At 36.3% G+C, this 24,257-nt stretch overlaps 2 protein-coding genes across 2 annotated transcripts in view; one reads left to right on the top strand and one right to left on the bottom strand.

Moving 5' to 3' along the window:
* Nucleotides 1-24,257, bottom strand: part of LOC145778750 (NADH-ubiquinone oxidoreductase subunit 8-like) — an 82,010-nt gene that overhangs the window by 14,187 nt on the left and 43,566 nt on the right. The window lies entirely within an intron of this gene.
* The window catches only part of LOC145778698 (uncharacterized), a 56,421-nt gene that overhangs the window by 8,692 nt on the left and 23,472 nt on the right, over nt 1-24,257 (top strand). The window contains exons 2-16 of the mRNA XM_082590254.1: nt 125-268; nt 1,856-2,001; nt 2,517-2,567; nt 3,884-4,009; nt 6,133-6,232; nt 8,992-9,105; nt 9,718-9,863; nt 16,506-16,629; nt 17,208-17,259; nt 17,538-17,703; nt 18,410-18,602; nt 18,982-19,064; nt 19,298-19,336; nt 20,401-20,564; nt 22,536-22,707. Coding sequence (XP_082446380.1) covers nt 226-268; nt 1,856-2,001; nt 2,517-2,567; nt 3,884-4,009; nt 6,133-6,232; nt 8,992-9,105; nt 9,718-9,863; nt 16,506-16,629; nt 17,208-17,259; nt 17,538-17,703; nt 18,410-18,602; nt 18,982-19,064; nt 19,298-19,336; nt 20,401-20,564; nt 22,536-22,707 — 1,719 coding nt within the window. The 5' untranslated portion in view covers nt 125-225. The remainder of the gene's footprint in view (nt 1-124; nt 269-1,855; nt 2,002-2,516; nt 2,568-3,883; nt 4,010-6,132; nt 6,233-8,991; nt 9,106-9,717; nt 9,864-16,505; nt 16,630-17,207; nt 17,260-17,537; nt 17,704-18,409; nt 18,603-18,981; nt 19,065-19,297; nt 19,337-20,400; nt 20,565-22,535; nt 22,708-24,257) is intronic.

The following is a 24,257-nucleotide window of genomic DNA, read 5'->3' on the forward strand; positions in this document are numbered from 1 at the left end:
CTTGACTCTTGAAAACTGCAGAAGACAAGCTGTTGGTTTAAGGAACAAGATAAGACGAAAAGATGAGATAAAATGAGACGATGAAAAAGAAAAAAAGGAATAACGCCTTTTCTTTTTTTCTCAGGCCGTTCGTAAGATTTGCAAGATTATTTCGAGCAGTGGCTGCATGGTGTGAACTACGAAAGCAATCTGCCAGCAATTTATGTTCGACGACGGGAAGCCGGAATGATTGTGAAGTTATTTTCTTTCGTCCTGGGTCTGGCATCAGGTTTGTGACGTGTGTGATTGAATTATGCTTACTGTATTGACGTCACTAGCTCTTAGAAACAGTGATTAAAAAAACATCAAAACATCGAAATACAGACAGCTTTCGTTGTCAATTCTTGTTGCAATCGGTTGCGGAGAAAACAGTGGTACTTTTACTATATAGGCTGCATGGGCGCCGGAACGATTTTTGACTGGGGGGGGCAGGATTATGAAAAAAGGGCACATTTATTGCTGAAAGACCATTATTTTTTAAGTTTTAATATAAGATATAACTATAATGCTCATTTATCAGCTCATAATCGAGTATTGATACAAGTGTCCGATATGCAAAGAACAATGGCACGGAAGGGCATCATAGCCTACTCCCTACTATACTATAATGATGTAATCTACTGTGAATTCAGAATTTTGTGTCGTGAATATTATTGGCAAAAATAAAAGATTAAAGTTAGGTTAAAAGCGAATAGAAGAAGTTGTTGTATTGCAAAATGTGCAGTAGCTTACGTGACCTTAAAAGGGCACCATTGCCCCCCTGCCTCTCCATCCACAGAAAAATTGAGGGCAGGGGGAGCATTCGCCCCCCTTGCCCCCCTTCCTACTTCCGGCGCCCCTGACTATATGGATATAATGTTACCTAGTATTAATAAATAAAAACGAATTTATTTTGACACAAATCAGTTCAATCATTCGCCATCAGTTCATTGTACCATCACAAGCCTCGTCATCATCAATTTTATAGCATACTCTTTCGTACCATTTTCATTTAATTCTCCTTTAGTTGTTAGTCTTTTCCATTAATTCTTTAAAGCAGCAAAAATAAAAACGTTTTTTATTCTTTCGCACCTTCATTATTTCATTTTTTGTTCTGTTAGGTTTCAGCTTAACTGAAGATGATCTAGCTGCTAGCTGATCGAAATAGATTTTTAGCTGTTTACGATTGAACTGATTTGTGTGAAAATAAATTCGTCCGTATTACAAGACATGTAACCGAGTCGTTCATATCAAGCATTCTTGTGGGTTTGACACCTGTCAGATGATATTTCATTTTCTTGATACCTAGTGTTCGATTATTTTACAAAAGAAAAGATTTTACAAATGAAATAACCATAGTCCGTTTTGTTTCTTTGTTATATTAGTGACAGTTTGAGAGCTTAGGTTTGAGTCGATGAGTTATACATCTGCAGCATTTTGACCAGTATATTGTTACAAACATTTTTTAATCCATAAAACCAGGCCACTAAAAAACAGAAGTTTTTAAGCAGCTCTACAGAGTTGACTTTTATTATAAATTTTACCAATTGACGTTTTTGTTACATTTTTAATTCCCAAACTCATGCAAGTTGAGATGCATTATGCCTATCTGGACTTGGATCGTCTCAAAATCATAATTCCATGCTTGACAACCTACCAAGTTTACAAGTTGAGTTTGGCAGCATTTAATTTTCACCCAGGCAATCACCTATTCCGACACGTTATTGCCTATTAGGCCTACACATATTATTTATTTCAGTCTAAAAATTTTCCTACGCAATCGGCCTGTCTACCTATAACTTACGACTGATGGACTGATGAATCTTTATGATTTTAGTTGCATCCATCACTGCTGACACAATTTATACTCATCCTGATGCAACAAAAAATGTTGTTCACGTAGTGCAAACACCAACAAAATCCTTCATTGGAGGAGTCAATTACATTTCGGAACTTGATGTAGTCAGTGGAAATATGAAAGTGGTAAAAATATTGACTTGCCGTTATTAGTCTGTTTGTTATTGCTTTTAGTTTTGATAGTAGTCTACATTGTTGGATAATCATAGTTTGTATTATTGTTTGTGGGCTGTAGTGTGATGAAATGAAATGGTGGTATAAAATAATAACTTAATAATAGTGCTTGTTTTTATATAGCGCTGTGTCCATGGCAGAATGCGTTGCTCCTCAACGATTTACAAAGCAGACAGGTCAATTAGCAGATTGTATAATTTAAAAGCAAATTGTGTTTCATGAAATGAAATTGTTCTATTTTGAGTCAACCAAAATTGACATCATTTTTGGCATCAACGCTCCAATGTCGCTCCAACATAGTTGGAGCATGTTTAAGGCATCAAATTGTGTGATAATCAGCAGTGTTATTTATTACATGAGACGTTTCGAACGCATTAATATTATGAATTGTTTCTAATGCATGCAAACCCTACATGCATTGTCATACTGTTTAACAGTATAATATTATATTCTCATATCATTTTAAGATTCGTCTTCCATTTGATGAAAGTGTTTCTACTTTTTGCTTGACCTTCTTGGTAAGTGTTTTATTTTAATCAATCAGTTTTCAAAGCCTCTATTTTAATGAATAAGAAACTTAAAACTTACAAGTTACAGGTTGGTCTTAGAAGCTTTCCAGACAGCCACTTTATTTGATCCAGATCAGTTAAAAATCTGATCAGATCCGGAGGCTACTCCATCTGGTAAAAATTTGGACCAGATAAAGTGGCTGTCTGGGTTTTTACTCTTAGCCTAGCCTAATGGTCACAAGAGTATGAGTTTAATGCTTACCTACAATCCCTTCGTTTTCTTGTCACGACCATAAGTTGAAGTCTTAGCCTATATTCATTTTGTTTTATTGAGTCTGCAGTGGGGATAAAAACCTGATTTTTTGTACACGCTTATGAACTTCACAACGGTTAAATTCGAAACTTTAAAGCGAAACGGAATTAATCTCATTTGATGAAGAAGAATACAATTTATAGCAAAAGGAGTGTGCAAACTGTGGCCCACAAGCTCAAATTTTTTTGGCCTGCGGAAAGGTCCGATTTTTAAGTAATGCGTGGCCCGCTAGATAATTTTCACTCATGCTTTAAGTTTGCAACGTTTGGACAATATTATTTGTTACCCTTGATTTATAGGCTGCTTAAAATTGTGCAACAAATTGAGCAGCAACCGACTTAATAATTTATTGTAAGTGGTCAATTGCATTGAAGCCATTGTGCACATCAAATATCAGAATACTGATTAAAGTAAAGTTGGTAAAGGTTATATATTAAGCAAGTTTGAATTTGAAGAATATATAAGCAGTCCCCACTCTACTGTACTATCGTCTATCGGATGGACATTGACAAACTTTAAATAGCCTGCTTAATGCTTATACTGCACGTCGGCTGCATAGCCGAGTGGAAAGAACACTGGAACGGCAATCGAAAGGGCGCCGGTTCGACACCACTCAAGAGCATGCGGCTGTGTCTGTGGCAGGACACTTGAAGGCATGCCTGAAGGTGGACACGAAGATTGGCTTCCTTGCCTTCCCGTCCACTTAATCTAAATCTTCAACCACCGGGTGTAAGCCTGGATACGACAAACAAAATGCTTATACTCAATCAAAGTTTTAACTTTTTATTATTCCGTTGTAGAGTGACAGTAGGCCTACATGAGAATTAGCAACAGCTATGTATTGATACTGAAAGATGAGTCTAATTTTAACAACAGCCAAAACCAAACGGGTTTCTATCACTATAAACTGAAGTTAAAAATTTTAAATTGAAACTTTTAAGCCAATTGATACACAAATGCAAAAACGTGATTGGTTAAACGACTTTCATTGTTATTTGTGCTCCTTGTTTAGGGTCCAGACGACGACGAATTGTCATGTTCAAATCCGGTCGTTCTTCTTGAAAAATATAATGCCACGCATTTAGTTGCTTGCGGAGTAAATACACAGTCTCCAGCGTGCTACCTCGTCGATATGCAAGTAACATATTAGAATCTTTTTTCTTTGTGGTTAATCGACATTATCTTACTTTTTGGCATGAGACAGATTGTTCAAAACTCAAAACAGGTGATAGAAAGCCAGGTCATCAGGATTCTCAGGTCTGCTCTGGCCCAGAGTAGTAGTAGGCCTACCTGTCATGGTCCCGGGTATGGGTTAAATAGCCTACCCGGAGAAGGCTTGGTTTTGTAGGATCGATGTGTAGGCGTACTGCAATGTACAATTGTACATGCCCTAACATACCTAAACCAAACCTCCAGCACTGGGTTATAATGCTACAGTGCTTCCGGAAAAAGTTCTTAACCCAGAAGCTAAGACAAGGAAAGTCTGAAATAAAACCTACAACTCAGAGACCTCACTGTCCTCGTCTCAGCATAATGAGCCGGGGTAGACGAACAACCTTGTGTTTAAAGGGTAGTTTGAGGATTGTGTACTTTTGTACTGTACACACTGTACTTCACAATATAATAGATCGTGGAAAAGTACTGGGGTATAGTTCGGGGCAAAACTGGTCAGCAGGTAAAACCACTCAAAACCACACATTGCGACTTTTTTGTTTTCCCCCCACTTTGGGGCAAATTTAATTATTTAACCTCTTATGACAAATGTAGCTGTAGCAACACAAGTTACAAATAAAAATCACTTTTTTTCAATTAGCTCGTTTTAGGAAACCATATCACAGCTGTTTACTAACTTTCTAAAACCTTGGGTGTTTCAAAAGTGGGAAAAACTAACCGGAAAAGGCGATCTGGTACTATGACACTTCCTCAAATGGGCGATCAACCTAATACAGAAAGAAATCACTAAGAAAACAAATCAATAGCTTTTTTTCCCTAAAAGTCTGAACCTTAAAAGAAAAAAAGTAAAGAACATGGAGGTCATGAACATTTCATCTAATTAATACCGTATGTAATTTTTTGTTCGTTTTGATTCACTAATCTATTTAATGAAATCTATTTATATTGTAGGCTAATTTTGTTTTGAATAATTTTTGTTTCGGTCCAGTTGTGCTGAAGAGTTCTAATGAACGAAAACATGTTCCACAACATAAATTAAATTATATTTTTTGAAATACTATTGTGAGTGTTAGCCTGGTCAAATGTTTTAAGGTTCAGACTTTTAGAAAAACCTTGGGTGTTTTTAAGCTTTCATAAAGATATTAGACGAAAACGGTTCTAACAAAATGTGACTTGTCTTGTATGCTATACCCTAAAAGTCGCAACCAGCTATTTATAGAAGCATAGTGATTATATAGACCATAATATAGAAATATGATCTATAATAATATGATCTATAATAGACCATAATATATAATATGATCTATAGAAATATGATCTATAATAGACCATAATATATAATATGATCTATATTATAGATCATTGACCTTATCTAAGAGCGTTTATGTGGCGATATTAATATTATATTATTCCATGGCCATGATTATTCATAATAATTTTCTGATTTTTTTTTCTGGTTGCATTCACAATGCATATCAGCTTTTCCATTGCTATCTGCGGCAACACAGATCAATATGCAAGTGTCGTTTATAAACCTACCTAACTCTGTGAAACCGGCTTACACACCGTTATATTTTTAGTATAATAAATCTTAACATGCTTTCATACAGTTCAGTTTATTTTTTGTTTTGTTGACGAAAAAGAAAGACACAAAAAGCAAAAACACAATAAACACAAATAATTCGCACAACAAGGATGGCAGCGAAAGACCAAAAGGTCACCAAAGTCAGCTGCCACCCAAACATTTAAACAAAAAACCCAAAATTAAAAACATTAACACAATATATAGCACAGTATATATAATATATAATATAAATCAAATATAGTTATTACTATATTTGATTTAATTCGCTCTGCTTTGCCTTTTTGCTTGACATTGAGCACTTTTTGTAGTATTAATAGTTTTCATTGTTTTAATATATAATATATATATGTTTAATATACAGTATTTTTTAACTTCAAGAAATCTATCCTTAAAATAATGCAAACACATTTTGCATCGCCAGTGGCATTTACTGTAGGCTATATTGTTACATTATTGTTATTAGATAGCCTACTAGCCTATTAGTGTTGCATTGCTATTTACAGACGCATGCTATAACAGACGTGAGTTACGGTGTTACTACGGTTTTAGGATATGATCCATTTGTTTCCAATCCAGCGCTCGTGCTGAACGAAGAATCTGGAAGTAAGACGAATACAATTTTTGTAAAAATTATTCTTCTAGCTTTGTGGTTTTTGATTGAGCCTAGAGATGTAAATGCAAAAAAAACAAACCGTTTTTTTTTTTTTTTAAAAACGTGTTTTTTTACAAAAAAACTTGGGCCAAAAAAAAACACGCGTTTTTTGTTTTTTTTAATATTTTTCTGAAAAAGTTGCAAACTTTTTACAGTTTGCAGCTTAGTTTCATTATAGTGCTCTTGTAAAACATTAAACTAGTAAAAATAGTTTTACTGGTGTGCTGAAATTCCTCAGTGTTTGTGCTTGGCAAAAGCATTATGTTTTTTGCATAGTCCTACGTTGTTTCGTTTTCTTCTTCATTCTCAGGCATGTTTGTGGTAGTAGACCTGACAAACATTGAATTAATGCAATTTGATACAGGACATAATGTAGATGAGTTAATTTCTTTTTCCTTTTATGGAAGTTAGCCTACTACTATGTTAGTATACCGGGACTGGTTATTCTTGTAGCCTACACACTCAATGGGTTGACGAAATTTTGGCAAAAATACTGCCTATGAAGACTCTCAAAGTAAAAAGTTTAGGAAACTTCTTGTAATTTTTTTAATTTTATTTAATTGCTGGCGCAAACACGTAGCAAACGGCAAACTAACAAAAGGGAAATTGGAAAAATAACTAAAACGTAATTTACCGATGCTTGACATTTGTCACATTAAGAACAAGGAAGCAGCTGACTCAATGACTGGTATAGTCTTTCGCTGCTTCCTGTCTGTTGTGGTACCTAGATGGTTATGGTGCAAGACGGAGTCCGTCTTGCTATGGTGCTACTGTATTCTATTCATGTTGTGTATAATTGTACCGTGCTACTGTTGCAACAGACAAAATAAAAGGTTTCCCTCTCTTTCTCTCTCTCTCCAAACAAACATCAAAGATGAAAACTTATTTTATTTGGGAACTAGGCCTACTACTTTTTGAAATAAAAAGAAATTGACCTCTTGTCGTTACGCACCAACAAAACCATGATGCGTAACTAAAAAAAAATTTTTTATTGGGTTGAGGAAAGATTGACGAAAAGTTTGGCAAAAACAGAAAAGTGCTAAAGTCTCAAAGTCCTGCAAACTAGTTCAAATTGGATGGATTAAGTCATCACCTCCTGTTATCTTGGAGGTGACGATTAAGTGCAACCATACTTCTTTTAAACATGTCCATGACAGCACAATGGTGTGATTAAGGGAAAACAAACATGACTATGACGTCACAAAGGAGTATTGAACCTCTTCAGGTAAAATAAAAAACATCAAAATGTTTCCATCTTTCACTACATTTAAATGTGATTGGGCTAAAAGTTGGGACTTTAGCACTACACTGCTTTTGCCAAACTTTTTATCAATCTTTCCTCTACTCAAATGAAAAAAAACTTTTTTTTAAAGTTAAGCATCATGGTTTTATCGATCCGTAACGACAAGAAGTTAATTTCTTTTAACTCAAAAATTAGTAGCCAAAACTTGTTTTAATGTTCATAAACAGACAGCCCACCCAGAAGACATGGAAGTAGAGCTAAAAATTATTCAAATATGTTGAGCAGTTCTTGAGATATTGCCGTTTTTCTATTGCTCCTTATCTATGAAGCCATCTAGTGGCTAAGCTTATTTCACTTCTAACTCGAGAACTGCTTGTGTGGTTTGTTTTCGCTTGTTTTCATCAAGTTTTCACCAAATGCACATCAACTGGAACAACTCTTGACGTTGTACTGGAAAAGGTGTGGTGTGCTGGTCAAAAGTGCCTTTGTAAAGCAGAGAAACAGGACACTGACCACTTGGCTTGGTCCTAACAAGCCCATTTACCAAAATCCCAGGTGGCTTCGAAACTGTACACAAGTGTGGTACTGCATTTAACAACTGGCTGGACCAAATTGCAGACAATACTTGAGATGTGCCAACCATAGGACATTGTTACTACTATTTGAGACGATGAGAAATCTTTATGGCTCGTGTGTTGAGACTTGAGATCTACAAAATTGCAATGAAACAGCATAGGCTACCAGACATATAGTCTGATTTGAAATAAGTTATACAAGTTATGAGACTGTTTGTTTGTTGAAAGAGACGCTATTGCAATGAGTTTACCCTAATTGCTGCATATTGTGACATTTAATGTCAAAATAGGTAAAAAAAATAAAAAAGTAAAAACGAATAAAAAACAAAAAAAAAAACGATAAAAAACAAAAAAAACGAGCTCACATCTCTAATTGAGCTTTTTTCTCCATTAATCGTTTTGAAACATTTTCCTTTCAATGTGAGACAATCTCAGAATTTAAAGATCCAGATATTTCTCGGTCTATGCTGTAGTATAGAGCTTTATCAAAGTGTCGGTTTCCTCAGTTTTGTAACACAAGCGATTAGGAGATTAGGTGACATGTGATAATTACTTTAACATCAAACTTCACAATAGTCAGAGATGAAGAAACATCAGCTTCATTCATTTTGAGATATGATGAACAAAACAATTCTTACCGATCAACATGATGCAGTAGCCGATCGTTTAAATTAAATTAAATGTTGTTTCATTATTGTGTAGCCTATGTTTAAAGATATTTGCTTTATAAAAAATTTTAAGCACATAAAAATTTCATCGATGTTTAATGTCCATCGAGGTGCATTTCAGTTTGATGACATTTGTGTGAGAGAAACCTTTTTTTTTTTTTTGCTCTAGCTGCTAGCAGTGTGGTAACACCCAAGCTAAAACTGTTGTCTTGTTATTATTCCAGATCCTCAACTGTATAGTGCTACGTGTGGGAGTAATCGGCGGTGCACACTTAACCGAGACATTAATGGAGTTTTGCGGTCTCCCACCAGTGCTAATGTGTATCTTGGTATTAACGGTGAGAACCCTGCTGCGACTCAAGCAGCAAAATTTGTCATTTTAACATTGATTCAACGTCTGCAGACGTGTAATAAATGTAATGTACGTTGGCTTAGCGTCTGTAGACGTTGAATCAACTGGTTGGTGATTTTTGTACAACAACGGTCAATTTTATTTTGACTGAAATAATTTAGTGGCATTAGCCTACTTCTGTTAACTATGACGTTCTGTTAAACTTTAACTCGTCCATTGTTGATATAAATGACAGGGACCTATGTTTTATTATAAATTTGTACTGCAATCAAAAAGCATTTATTCGTATGGAAAACGATTTGTCTAATGGAATTAATATCAAGCGTGGATTACGTCAAGGATGTGCACTTTATGTTTTTCCAATTTATATACAGAAACGATTTTTCGACGCATTGATGGTTAGCAAGCAAAATTGACGACGCAGTGATCGCAAGCAAAACTGATTTTTTTACATTGATCCTCTTTACGTCTGCAGACTTTGACGTCAACGCAAAAGTTTTACTTTGAATCAATGTAAAAGCCGCCAATGTTGGTGTCTGGGATACAAAATAATCAACCTAGATATTTCATTGGATTTTCATGTTTTTGTTCCTTTTAGATGCCAGTTATAAAGACATGTACTCTTCAAACAATGGCGAAGTAGTTTTTCTATTTTATCGAGACACCAACAACGCGTTTGTCAACGATCAGTTTGTGACCGAGGCGGTGATCGAGGAGTACGCCATGGTGGCGAAAGTTTGCTCGGTGAATGACTTTGTTTTAAGCAAAATTGTTGTAATCATTGTATTAGGGTGAACTATACTTTGTATATGAACTACAGTATAAAATAACCACTTTTACATTCATTGAGGTTTAGAAGTATCCTCATTTTTTTCCGTATCCGTTTATATTTGATGTATTTTGTTTTGTAGCTTTACTACGTCAAGCTGTTTTCAAAGAATTAAATTTTTCTGTGTAATTACGGGATTTGTAGCGTTTGTTTTTTCAAAAACCTGATAAATACCGTATTTATCCGTGTATAAGTCGCATTCGTGTATAAGTCGCACCTCAAAACTTGACTCAAATTAGCAGTGGGCTATAAATGGGCAATTTTTAGTTTTGCTTTAGGGACAGTTTTTTTGTGTTCCATTTAACCTATCTCAACATGAAATGACAAAATTTTTGGTCTGAGTTCCAAGAAAAAAGTGTGCAGGGCAAAATTTCAAAATGGCCGCCATTTTCGCTGAAAAATCACGATTTTAGCCATAATTTGGTCATTTTGGGGTATTTTTACCTAGTTGTGGTGTCTTGGCCCATGTTTGTGGGGTCAGGCAATCTGTTTAAGCAATAATAAGTAGGGTTTAACTTTCATGTGTAGAGTTATGATATAGTTTGACAAAATTACTCACTTTTTAAGATTTATTTTGTGGTTTTTGTTTCGAGCATCAGCAGACTACAAACTGTATGAAATTGTCCTGCCTTTAGTTAAATCAATAAAAAACTTCAAGCACAAAAAGGCACTCTGTCAGGAAGTAGCATTTGCAAATGCCCTTGTAAATAAGAAGCCCACAACAAAAGTAGCTCTATACAGAGAAGTAAGATAATAGACGGTGATTGGCATCTATCCCACTTCGGTGATTCTCATCTTAAATTTTTTTAATGATGATTGCACTGAATATACGATGATCTCTCTATGTCCTCTCTTCATTGCCTTTGAAGATAGAGACCAAATAGTTGCCTTTATTGTTGAAACGACGAAGAGACTACAGGTAGCTGCCAATGACCCTCGCTGGACTGCAGTACGTCTTTGGGAGCAGATTGATGCTCTCACGACAGCAGCCGCAAGCAAAAATCTCAAGATTGAGATAGGTGTTGCAGAACAACTGGCATTAAAGCATGTGCCATATCATTTGCTTTTTAAGTCCCATACATGTGAACAGTTTGATACAGACAATTTCACAGCTATGGCTGCTCTTGAAAACAAAACTGGTCTTCGTAAACCCATTGTCAAAAGAGAGCCAGCATTGCAGGCCTAAATCCGGAAAAAATCTGTGGTTGAAACTACTCTAGCAGCTCTTATAAAGCTCTTAGCCCATGAGGGAGATGGCAAGACAACATCTTTAGCAGAACTGTTTGATTTGATTTTAGAGGAAGCTGGAGTATACAAGTCGTTTAGCCTCTCCAAAGAACGACGTTTTACCCGACTCGAATATCAGGCAGGTGCAGTCTATGATTGCATTCCGTACATGAAGCAGTTTTTTGTCAAGACACAATAATCTTGTTAGAGTTTGTAAAATTTACCTTGAGAATGATTTCATCATAGCAGGATTCAAAGCACTTGCAAATTTTACATACTAAGTGACAATGCCCTTCCTTGAATGTGTGGAACGAGCAAACCAGGATTTGTTAATTGACATCCTTCTTCAGCTCTGCAGTGACCTTGCTGAAAAAAAGATACACACCCTCCGGGACTACTATGTAGTGAAAACACATGTGAAAGTGGAAGACACATGTAAAAATGGAAGACAATGCTCCACAAAGCGATCTTGATCATTTTCTTCTTGGAGAGATGTGCAATTGTGCATCCAGGCTGGAAAAGTAGAACTGCAGTCAGTGATGGGCATTATCGGCGATAATTCATCGGCGATAATTATCGGCGATAAATTTTTATCGCTTATCGTTATCGCTCAATTATTTTTTCAGTTATCGTTTATCGTTATCGCCAAAGGCAATATTTGATTATCGCCGATAATTAATCGCCGATAAATTTTATTTCGGATCAACGCACAAGTGGAAAGACCATGAAAAGTAATATTTTTACTAGCCACCTAGTTAATGATACTAAAATTAAAATCAGTTCTTCATCAGTGCCTGAAGTGTGTGTGCACAGGTCGTTATCAGGGAAGGGGGCACGCCCCCCTGCAGCGACGGCCCTGACAACACAATAATTTTTAGAGTTGCAAATTGCAATGCATGCAACATACGAGGCCGCTTTTACATCGGAAACATTGTCTTTCGCGCCACCTCACGATCAACTATTTTATTCTTGTGTTTTCTTGCTTCGTTGGAAGTGTTAGTTTTTAGTAATTGTCGTAAAAAAATAAAATCTCTTTTGTCAAAACATGAAACTTACTGTTTTAAGCGCATTAAATCTTTAGATGAGTAGATTAACTAAAATTGCAAGAACTTGCCTTGAGACGTGCGGTTACGTCACAAACACAGAATAAAAGACAAAATTTACACACAATAACAACACAAGATCGGTTATAGACTGTAAGATCGATTTTTTTCTAGCTTGGCGATATAACTTTAATCCAAAAATAATAACCGAATGCATAAGTGCTATTTAACTAAAAAAGTTAACCCATTTGTGCCTAAAGTGAAAGTACTTAAAAAAATGTTCGGAAAATTTAAATATTGCATCATTATGACCTAAAAAACATAATAATAATTATAATCATGCTTTTATTTGCGCCCATTGCGATAACATACAGTACACTGCGATCACAGATGCGATACAACAGACGACAGGAAGCAGCGAAGTGACATATAGTCTTCGAGTCAACTGCTCCCCTTATTTTGGCTTGCCTTTATGTGTCTTTCGCTGAGACACAGCCGCGTGCTCTGGACCGGTGTCGAACCCACGTCCTTTCAAACGTCGCGCAGACGTTCTCACCACTCGGCTACGCAGCCGACTTATCACATATCACAATTATTTTTTTCCTAATTGTGTTTGTACTTTTTGAGAAAAAAGCCGTCCTATATATAAGACGCTAGACAAATCCGTTATCAAATTTCACAAGTTTCTTGTGCGTAATGCTTAAGCGTTATTACATTTTACTTATCGCTCAAAGTGATAAATGGGAAATGTCTTGTTCATGTCTTGTCATGTCATTATTGTCATCGAGCATTTTATTGAAATGAAAGTTCAAAAAATATGAAGATGAAAATTAGCAAAGTAACACAACATCACTGAAACAAGTCATTGCGGAATATAATTTTGCTTGAAGCATTTGACATGCAGACCGACATCACATTTTTTGCATCTTGTAGTAGTTTTTGCATGACAATAGGCGCATCGAGTTGCGTGGTAAAATTATGCTAAATACAGTATAACCTTTCTCATTTACTGTAGCCTACCTATGCGACATAGCCTACCCCAATCAAATATTTTTATTCCCACTAATACAGTGCCTACATTGTAATTCTTATCTCAACAACTCAGCGTTCTGCCATTGCTTTAATGATGGTGTTCACAAAGAAAACAAAAAAAATTATCAGTAAATTACGATAATCATGTTATTGTTCTTAAACAAACACGACTAATTTGACAAGCTTGATGGATTTCACAGTATGCACATTTTTACTACCAATGACGCTTAAGATTACTGATAAATTTTCAAGCATTTTGCGTTTTTGGGAAAATTTTCAATCATTGCTGACTTTGCTGTAAACAGCCCTTTAAGCAGAAAGCAAAATACAAAGTTTGGAATTTTTTATGGTATTTTCGTTTGATTTAATTATTTTGCCTACTGCATGTAGGCTAAGCGGCAGTGTAACTCAATTGATAAAAGCATCCAACTGGTACCTGAATGTATAATTATAAGCACGGCGGTTACCTCAGTGGTTTGATTCTGGATCAAGAGGTTGAAGATTCGATACCCACTGCCGCTATTGCGATTTTATTTATGCATAACTTACAAAAAGTTTGGTCCCTTTACAGTATATTATGTTCGATTTTTCGGCATGTTGATGAAAACAGTTCGTGCTGCATGGGATGGGGCAGCGCTAATCAAGAAAAAAAATTATCGTTATCGGACATTATCGGCGATAATTTATCGTTTATCGTTATCGCTTAACTTTTTTTTGATTTATCGTTTATCGTTATCGCTTTAGGCATTTTTCGTTTATCGATTATCGTTATCGCTTAACTGAAAAATGAGTTATCGCGCCCAACACTGACTGCAGTGCAAGCGTAAGTATTGGGATGTTTATCTTAATGCTGCTCGAGCAACTCCTCTCCATACACTGGTATCCGACCAACAAAAAAACCTGCCGAAACACACAACTTGAATGCAGAGAGGTACTTGGTCAAATTTGGTTATCTTGCTTCACAATCGGCCAAACACTCAAACATGATGTTCAAGGCAAAGAGGATCAAAGATGACCTTATGCTAACCTGTAAGAAAGACAAATCAATGAAGTTTAGCGGTCAACCACTACTATTCTCAAACAACTAGATTTAATGGAAGTGACCTGGAGCAACAAGCAGAAAGAGAAGAAAAAGCAAAAGTTGAAAGAGAATTTACAAAAGAAAGTGAGAGCCAGTGATTTTATTTACCAACTCCTTGTGAAATGGGAAAAAAATGGGGGGGGGGGCTTTTACAATTACATCTCTCCATGAAGTAAAAACTCATGTTTCTAAAACGCCACCTTAGCTAAAGATATTCTTAAGGCAAGAAATCCAATATCAGAGAGTCACCCACCAACATGATGCAGATGTCCGCTGAGATCTTTACTAGTTCAACAAGGTATCCCAAAATGAGATGATTGAGAACCTCACTGCACTCCTTGGAAATGATTTCCAAGTTGAGGAAGCAGTGGTCTTCCCTTGTGAAGAGGAAGTGGTGAAGAGGCAGAGGGTTAGGATCATGAAGGTCTGGTGTTCCAGCCAAGCCAATCACTTGTCGTCATATGGGATGTGGGAGAAAACAAAAGATGGTACGTTGGGTTTTACCTCAACGATAATGGGCAAATGGGGATGGAACATTTCGAGTGAACCATCTGACTCGTGCTGGCACAGGAGATGAAACTTGGCAGCGACCACCTGGCACTGATGACATTCAGGACACTATGGAGCAACAGATTATCCCAGTGACAGTTTCAGGAACTTGGGTCTTTTCTCGGAGAAAACCATGTTACATTTTAAACAATTCCCCTGAAATTGAAACTGTGTTTAAAAAAATAACACAATATAAAAGTGAAAAAAAAACGATAAATTTGGTAAAAATTAGTATCAAGTCAACCTCCAATTGTCAGTGACTTTTCTGATATGCACTAACAGATTGCCTGACCCCACAAACATAGGGTTGGACAGCAGAACCAGTGAAAACAATTCCAAAATAACAAAGTTATGGCTAAAAATGTGATTTTTATAGAAAATAGCGGCCATTTTGAATTTTTGCTCTGCACACTTTTTTCTTGGATACAAGATCAAAAATTTTGTCATTTTATGTTGAGATAGGTTAAATGGAATAGAAAAAAACTGTCCCGAGTGAAAAATAACAACAAAAGTATTTTTGACCCATGTATAGCCCACTCCTACTCAAATATTGGTATAAATTTTTTTTTAGCAAATTTTATTGAAAAACAACAATCAAAATTTTAAAAGCCTTCAAACTCGTTTTCATCTTCACTGATGCCAAATAGTTTGTCCCATTGTTTTTAGGGCATTTCTTCATCTGCACATGCGAGATATTCGCGTTAGAATTCACATGCATGCTGTGCAGTGTGCAGTGAGCATGTTTGCGATGCTCGCAATCCTCGCACACAAAATACAAACGCTTAAAGGCATACTAAAGGAAAATTTCAAACCGGAATTAAGCGTTAAAATGAGTAAACTGAACATTCAAGAATACATTTCAAAAACAATTACCCAAAAAAATTTGTTTTCAATGGCGCTGGCAAGGCCCAAAGTCCAGTGTTTCATTTATTTTCATTTTTTTCAAAATGACCAAAACGTGCAAACACAGCTCAAGAATACGTCATAAAGTCCAGCAATAACAAAAGCCACGTTACCACATCTGATGTTTTGAGCAAACTGTCTGCTGTTTTGATGTTGAAATGTGCTGTTTTGATGTACATACATACATAGCCTACAGTCAAATCGCCCGCAGTAACAATTATTGCGTGATCGGTTGATTGCTAGACTTTATGACGTTGACTTTATGACGTTCTTTACAGTCGCACGCTTCGTTGCTCAGGCCAATCTCGTTTTGAAAGCTCTGACAAAAGCACGCGCACAATGGTGGTCAGACCGCAATGGGGCAAAATTTTATTGAAAATCGTTTTATGGTAGCATGTTAAACACAAAGAACGTGGAAAATCGCCAAGTCAGGTTTTTCCTTTAATACCCCTTTAATAGCAGCGCTAACGCGCGATCTGTAGCATTTGTTTGTCAGAAGTTCAGAACCTTGTGTATACGTCGCACCCTCGTGTATAAGTCGCACCCCAACCTTTTTGGGAAAGATTTGGTGCAAAATTTTGCGACTTATACGCGGATAAATAGGGTAAACCATATAGCAAATTTAGGACAAAACATTTCCAGCTATTAAAAATAGCTGCTCTGGTGGTTTCTCTTGCATCCTAAAACGAGTCGTCAGTCAATCTAATCTCAGATTTTTACAGCGAGATGAAGGCGGGGTTTCTTTGCATCGTGGTAAATTTATAACCTTCATGACGGCTCGACTGGTATGTCCTTTTCCTGGTGGATCGGTAACTGGCAATGCAAATGTATATTATAATCTATTGAGTGAGTTGTTATTTAAGCAGTGTCAATAAATTTCAAAAGTTTTAAGAAAAAGAGGAGTTGCACCTAGAAATAGAAGGCCTCTGTCTGCAGTTAGTATTTAGTAATGCCTTATTTGACACTTTTTAATCATAATAAAAAGAGTACGAGTCGTATAATTTGGTTTGTGTGAGGCTACATTTTTCGTCAAAGGTTGCTGATGTTTTTGTTTTAATAATTTCAAAAGGTTTGCTTTTTGTTATCAGGCTCAATTAGAAAGCTTTCTCGACAGCATTTACGTTTTTCCTATATTTTGTAACGCATCGAATCATATAATACCGGCAATCGGCGATTTCTTAATGCACACAGTCAGTTTGGCTGTCGAAACCGAGAGGAAAGATACTTAAAGAAATCAATTTTTAAACTTGAAATACCTTAAATACATTGTTTACCATTTAAAACATTTTAAAAAGTACAATTTTTCAAAGAACACTTTATGCTGTAAGTCTACCTTAGTAACCATATTAAAATAGGCTACAACTTATTTTATTCTTAGAAAAATTGTAATGAAGTATTAATTAACACAAAAACTTGTATTTCAGGTTCTACGTTTAAGCTTGGCGACACTGTGTACGGCCTGTTCACTCTTCCCGAGTAAATATTGCCCTTGTTTACTTTTGCATTAAACTTCGTGGCTTAACTATCCTTCACTTTTAGAATAACTCAGTGATTTAATTCGTTATTAGTGACAGATGCGACTGATGGCTGAGCGGCAATTTAAACGTAAACGCGAACTGTCAACACTAATTTACTAAGTGAAAGCCTGTCGCATGTTTTATTACACACATGCCCTAAAACAAAAAATAGGTTACTGACTGACAGGAAAGCCGGCAAGACCTTGCAAGATTGAAAGTGTCCAAAATTGTTTGTAGGTCTTGGGGTCTTCCTGCTAGCGCTATTTGTGCGTACAATCTCAACACGGTAGACAATTACATGACTGGTGTTGCGTCTGCCACCGGTTCCATAAGCTATTACGACCCGGCTGAACTCAATACGACCCGGATTTACACCGGAGCAGATTCATTTGCTCCAGGTCAAGTAAGTATTAGTTTGTAAATTGCAATAGCTTCACTAAAAGACTAAAAACAGTTGTATGCATGACGCTGGAACAAAAAAGTACTGCAGTATGCTTTTGAAAAAGCAGCCGTGAGTATATGTATTTTATGGAAACCTTTGCTTCATACCTTGTTTTATGTTGGACTAAGCTGAACTCGAAAAGCTTCGGCAAGAGAAACATTAACATCCACCGTTTTTATAACAGTCTGTCTTTGCAACATCTAATTTTCCGTATCCCATTGTTTGTTGGCGACTTATTATCATAGCGCTGTGTGTGTTATGTACTGTGTTATGTATCCATATTTGCTATGGATACATAACACATATCTGTGATGGATACATAACACTGCATGTGTAATGTAGGTTATCCATCGCAAATATGTGTTGCTCTTGTTCCTCAGCGCTTTACAAAGCAGACAGTGTCAGTGCAGCCTTATAAAGATGCAGTCATTACTATTCTGAATCCGTTTCTTTTGCTGAGTACCAAGAGGAAAGATTCAGTATCACTTTTGAAAAGTCTTTGGTATGACCCGACAGTGCATTGCACCAATGTCTACCCATTCAGAGGCAGACATACTAACACTAAGCCATCGAACGGATGATGGGATAAAATAATTTTGTTTTGTTTTTCTCAGTGTTGTATAAGAATTGTTTTTGAATTACATTCAACCTTACATCGATATTGCAGTGCCCTTCTGCTGGCAACCCTGGTACTCAAACGACAAGTGCCCAGTTTACTGACGTTATCAAACGAACGACCTTGCTAAGAGAAATTATTCCTCCACTGAACGGAAAGCCGTCTTTTATCACCACTTCCATCCGGTACAACTTAATAGCTGCTACAGAAACCGGAAGTTTCCATTGCATCTATCTGCTCAAACGTAAATTTCTCTTGGCAATTTTGATAATTGGTTTTCTCACACAGTTAAAATAGTTGTCGCAGTTACATCGTTCCAACGTTATGAATCGTTAAATCGATGTTTAAAAGATACCTTTGCTGGGTTAATAATTGATGGGCAGTCTTTTGCATGACAGTTTTGTTTCATATCACTTTTTGAACTCAGGGAACATTTCTGATGAACAACGCGGCAGCCTGTACAATGTAGCATATGTAATGGGTATTATGCAGCATGGAAAGCAAAATAAAACCAATTTCTAAAATGTACACTGTACAGTATATACATTTTCTATGTTGTTCCTTTTCTTAAAACCAACTTACAATACGTTTTTAAGATGACAATTTTTCAATTTCTTGATCAGGTGATGGGCATTTAACAAAAATTCGCCTTGATTCTTTCAGCAGCGGCAACAAAAAGGTTGTCTCCGAAACACGAGTTAATAAAGTAAGTCTCACTTTCATGCATTGTCCTTCCAGTTGGACTGCTTTGTTTAATTAGAATGTGTAGTCAGGTAGGCTTTTTACAACAATAAGAACAGCAAAGAAAACTTGTAGAAGCAATCAATTGGTAGTTTGAAACTGTAACGTTTTGTGAAATATACTGACAGTCGTCTACGTGTGCAAGTGATCTTTTATTTATTTTACGGGTTTCATGACTGGTTCTGTTGTTTATTTCAGATAATGGGCAACATACTTTCTTTCTCAATGAGTGACCAGGTATACATTTGTTAGATGTTATATAGCTTAGAATTTGACGCAATTAAACTCCGAATAACAACATGTGACCGTTTTTAAAACTGTGTGAATGTACAGAAAACCGCAATCAACAGGCTTGGACGAGTTGTGACAAAATAAATTTGAAACTAGGCGCTCGGAGCTACAATTAAAGTTATTTTTTCAGCAAACGTTTTCGGACAAAACAGGCTTCCTAACTCCAATCAATTTACATCGGCTTTTGTGCAACATTCGTCCGCTGCATAACCAAATAGTGAGATGATCAGAAGAGCACCGGTTCGACACTGCTCGATAACACGTGGCTGTGTTTCTAGCACAGCAGTTCTTAACCTTTGCAAGCTTGACGAACTCCCATGACATTTCCCAAGTTTACGTCAAAATTCAATAAAACTGTAATGAACAACTTCCGTTTATTTTTTAAGATATTCAAAACTATTACGACAATACCTGATCACCAAGAACAAAATTAAATGCATTGAAGCAACGTCTGGGTTTCATCAGTAGCCTAAGCTTACCCTGGTTTAATTGTCGATACATGAACTAAACGTTCTTTATTGAAATGTCAAAATATGTTTAACCGCTAGCATTCTTCATCTGAACTCAATGTACAAAATAAGTCGGGTCTGTAGACCACAGAACGGCTCCGTATTAAACTTGTAACTTTATATAGCACCTTCGTGAGTTCATGCAAAATGTCAATTGCAAGTAAGTCATCGGACTTTTAGTGTTACAAACTTATAGTTTAGTCAAAAGTTTGTTGATTTTTAAACTTTACAATACTTTTGTCGAAATCTTAAACTGGCGCCGTCGAACCCCCAATGGTTCGATCGACCGTAGGTTAAAAACTACTGTTCTGGAAAGGTTTTTTACTAATATTCTTAAAGGTAGACACAAAGATTGACCTTTTTGCCTTCCTGTCTACTTAATCTACTACTTCACCCACAAAAAAAATTAATTAAATTCTCGCCACGACAAGTTTCTACAATAGCTCATCGTCATCTTTTTATCGCGATAAGATCAAGTTTCAACTCTTGCTTTCTTTTTAGAATTTAATTATCGTTACTCCCACGCAAGTGATCAAGAGACCTGTTGCAAATTGCTCGATGCACACCAATTGTCGTAGTTGTGAAACCGACCCTCATTGTGAATGGGTGCTTAGTGGAGACTCACTGGAATGTGTATTGGATAACTCGGGTCTTTACGTCAACGCGTAAGTGTTCAGTACTTTGTTACATCGTCACCAAATGATGTGATTTTTCGAAGGCATCAACTTTGAAATGCAAGGCGTGACTATCTTTTGCAGCGCATGTTGTTAGATTTCTGTAAAACCGCGAACAGTATTTTTAAATCCGGTTTTATGCTAGATGGAATGAATGTCACCCTTCTGCTAAACCACTTGAACACTGTGTTAATTATTATTTGCCACAAATATTTCAAATACTAGTTTCTGACACTGACGCCAATACAAAAAAGTTTATTTTTATTATTTGTATATGTCTGTGTTAATTTTAACTGCAACAGCACGGAATCTGGAACTACAACAGTTGACCTCGATTGGAGAGATTTCATGTATGACGTAGATTTACACGGTTTGTCAACGAAACTAAGTGGTTTAAATTATCAAGTTTTCTTAAGGTGTACTTCTGGTCAATGATGCAGGGCTTCTGTTCCACATGAGTCATAAACTAGAAACTGCCAGGTTTAAACTTCACCAGAGACTTTCCTGGTCTGAAGTTAGTATTTTCTTACCCAAATATTCAGCAGCCTGTCAGAATTTGTAAACAAATTCAACAATTGTAAAAGAGCTAACACCTTTGGCAAAATCTTTACGTAGGATGCTAATCATTGTTTTGTGAACTAAGATTGGCTGTTAGCGGAAATGTAAACTTGAAACCAACGTGGTGATCGAAGAAAATCATAGGTTTTATGGCTTTGCATGTTGTCTCAAATGTTATGCTCTCCAGTCTCCAGAGTAGTGATTGACAGATTGACTATCCATTGCCAAAATAGTTTTGTAAACACAAAACAACACGGAAAGAGATGCTATTCTTCTTACCACACGGAGATTTCTTTCTAATTTAGGTGTGGTGTGTGGACATGCCGCATGTAATCTAAGATTGCTCGATCTTATTTCTACCTCGGGCGTATTTCAAAAATTTACTGTAGTTTGATTCGTGTTGCTCAGTATCAATAAACAGATGGACAGTTATAATAATCAATTGCGTATAAACGTTCGAAAATAAATGCTTGTTGACTTAGAAGCAGCCTACAATTGGCAGAACACTTTCAAAATCCGACTGTTTACCAATAAGCATTCATAACCTTTAGTTTTGTTTTGATCAACATATTAAAAGCAACATATTATTAAAAACATATTCATTAGCGATACCAAAAACACTCCATTCCTCACTGATGCTATAAAAGATGATTCAACTCTTATTGGCAATACCAAAAACACGCTGCTATATCATCATGCTTCTTATGCTTTTACATGTGCAGGAAATTAATTTAAAAAACAAAGTTTTTTAACTATTTTATCTTGATAATGAGCTGCCATATTGTGTATTTGTTCTGCAATCTATAGGCTACTTAATATCGTTGCAGCGAACACTTTATTTCTGTATAAAATCGTAAATAATCCATGTTTTGATAGTCCATTACCTAATTACAATATGTGTGTGTGTGTTAGTTTGTTTTTGTGATGTTGTTAGGTTCAGTCGTGTTTTCATTGCTTTAAGAATTGGCACTCCAATTGTTTCAGGAACGAGGAGGCGACTGATTCTTAACTAATTCATCTACTTGTTTTACAGTACGGTATCAGGTTTGGTGGCCGTGCTTAACTATATTTATCGATGCAAATACCGCAATATTAGATCTTTTTATGCACGTCTTAAACCATTAAGGTTTTGCCACCTTTTCCTTTTGTTGGTTTTGTTATTGTATTTCTTTTTCACAATATCATTTCTTTTGCGTTCTGACAAAGAAAAATAAATTGAATTGAATTGAATTGAAAAAGATAAGTTATTTTTGACAGCAATTTATTTTGACATTGGATCGTGCATGGATACGTTAAACTGGAGCCATGGGATTGTCCAATGGTCTTGCCACTATCTGGATTTTGGGCATTGCACCGAGTGACTCCAGTTCGATTCCTAGCTTCATTCTCTTCTTTTTATTTTAGATCTTGCCCCTCGGCTCCCACCCCTGCTGGCCCGGTAACTATTGTTGGGTCTCCGCCAACATTGATATCGTGGGAAGCTTCTACCAGTCCAAGCGTGACTGGGTATTTCATTGAATTGTTAACAAAATTCAACGGCCATGTCACCTTTCAAAAAATTCTAAAATCTCTGCAGGTATGAATGATCTTTTTGGTGATCTAACCTTGAAAGCAGTGTCTTATGCTTGGCATGTTCTAAGCCAGGGTATTCAAAACTGACGATTGTCATTCCTGAGAGCAGCGCAACATAAATAACCCCAATTTTCCAGACATTAACACTGCACAAAAAAAAATTCTTTAACGATCATATTAATTGTGTTATCTTTGGAACATTGAAGCAGTCTATGTTGCGGGCTCAGGAATAACAATCGTCAACTTTGAATACCGCGGCTATGCTAGCCCAGCCAAGAAAGTTTGTTCTAATGGTTAATTCTGACAGTTTTTTATACTTGTAGAAGTCTTGGACCATTGACCCAAGCCAAGTTAAAAAGTGAAGTTTTCATTTTTTGTTGAGGTGTTGTGACTTTGTAAATCCTTTGATTCATTCAGTACACTGAATAGAGAGCTGTCCTGGAAGTAAGCTGTTGCTCAAGCGCACACCTCAGGCATTGAACCACTAATGCACAGTGATTGAGAAGGTTTACACTTTAGAGCAGTGGTTCCCAACCTTTTTGTTGTCACGGACCCCTTAAGATAAATTATTAATTCTGCGGACCCCTACCTAAATTTAGCCTGAAACTCAATTAACATACTATTGACAGGGTTGGAAGTAACGACTAGTTGTCACTATTCGATAGCGTTATTCGTTGCTTTCTGAATATCGAATGCTTATACCCATTTCTTTTAAAAATAAATATCGAATGAGCGTTATTCACTGCTTTTTTATGCGAGCAACGAAATCATTATTCGTTTTTCACTAATCGATATTTAGGAGAACTGCTGAATCATTTTTTGTTGTTCACTTACTTCGACGTCAAAACGAATTTACGAGATTTAGTTTTTGGATTACTATTCGACCTAGTCCCCTTCCGGTTTTCGAACTTTAAAGGATTAAGGAAAATTTTGCGGCAACACAGTTCTGTTTTTTCGAGTTCTCGTATTTTTTTTAGTTTGCAGATTGTTTGTTTTGGGCTTGTTTTTTGGCCAGTCAATTTTTAGTAGTTGCTATTCATTGCTTTTTTTAAGTATCGATAGCGGAAAGTCGTTGCTTTTTTGGGCACCATCGAATAGCGAAATAGTCATTGCTTTTTGACTAACGACTTCCAACCCTGACTATTGACTATATTGCAAAGAAATTTATTTTCACACGAGTCAGTTCAATCACAGTATTATTGACTATTGTAATAATTATGCTACTCAACTACTGTACGGTGTCATATTGCACTGCCGCTGTGACTCCTGAGGCAAATATCAGGTTAAACAGTTGCTCAAATAAGAAAATGAATGGATTGTTCAAGAAATGTCAGCAGTATTTGAATATTAAGGTGACCCAAACTGTCATACCGAAACTTTTTCAACGTAAGCAAATTTTATGAGATGGTTGTTGTTGCCTTTCCTAAACTAAACAACTGAACTGCGGTTGAGTTTTTGACAATACAACACGCATGTCATCTTCAACGTCCACTGTCCAGGCGATTTCGATGTTGTTTTTATTGTAACAAGAGCTGAGAATCCTGCCTCGCAAAA

This window comes from Aplidium turbinatum, chromosome 1 (assembly GCF_918807975.1).
Source record: "Aplidium turbinatum chromosome 1, kaAplTurb1.1, whole genome shotgun sequence".
NCBI lineage: Eukaryota > Metazoa > Chordata > Ascidiacea > Aplousobranchia > Polyclinidae > Aplidium > Aplidium turbinatum.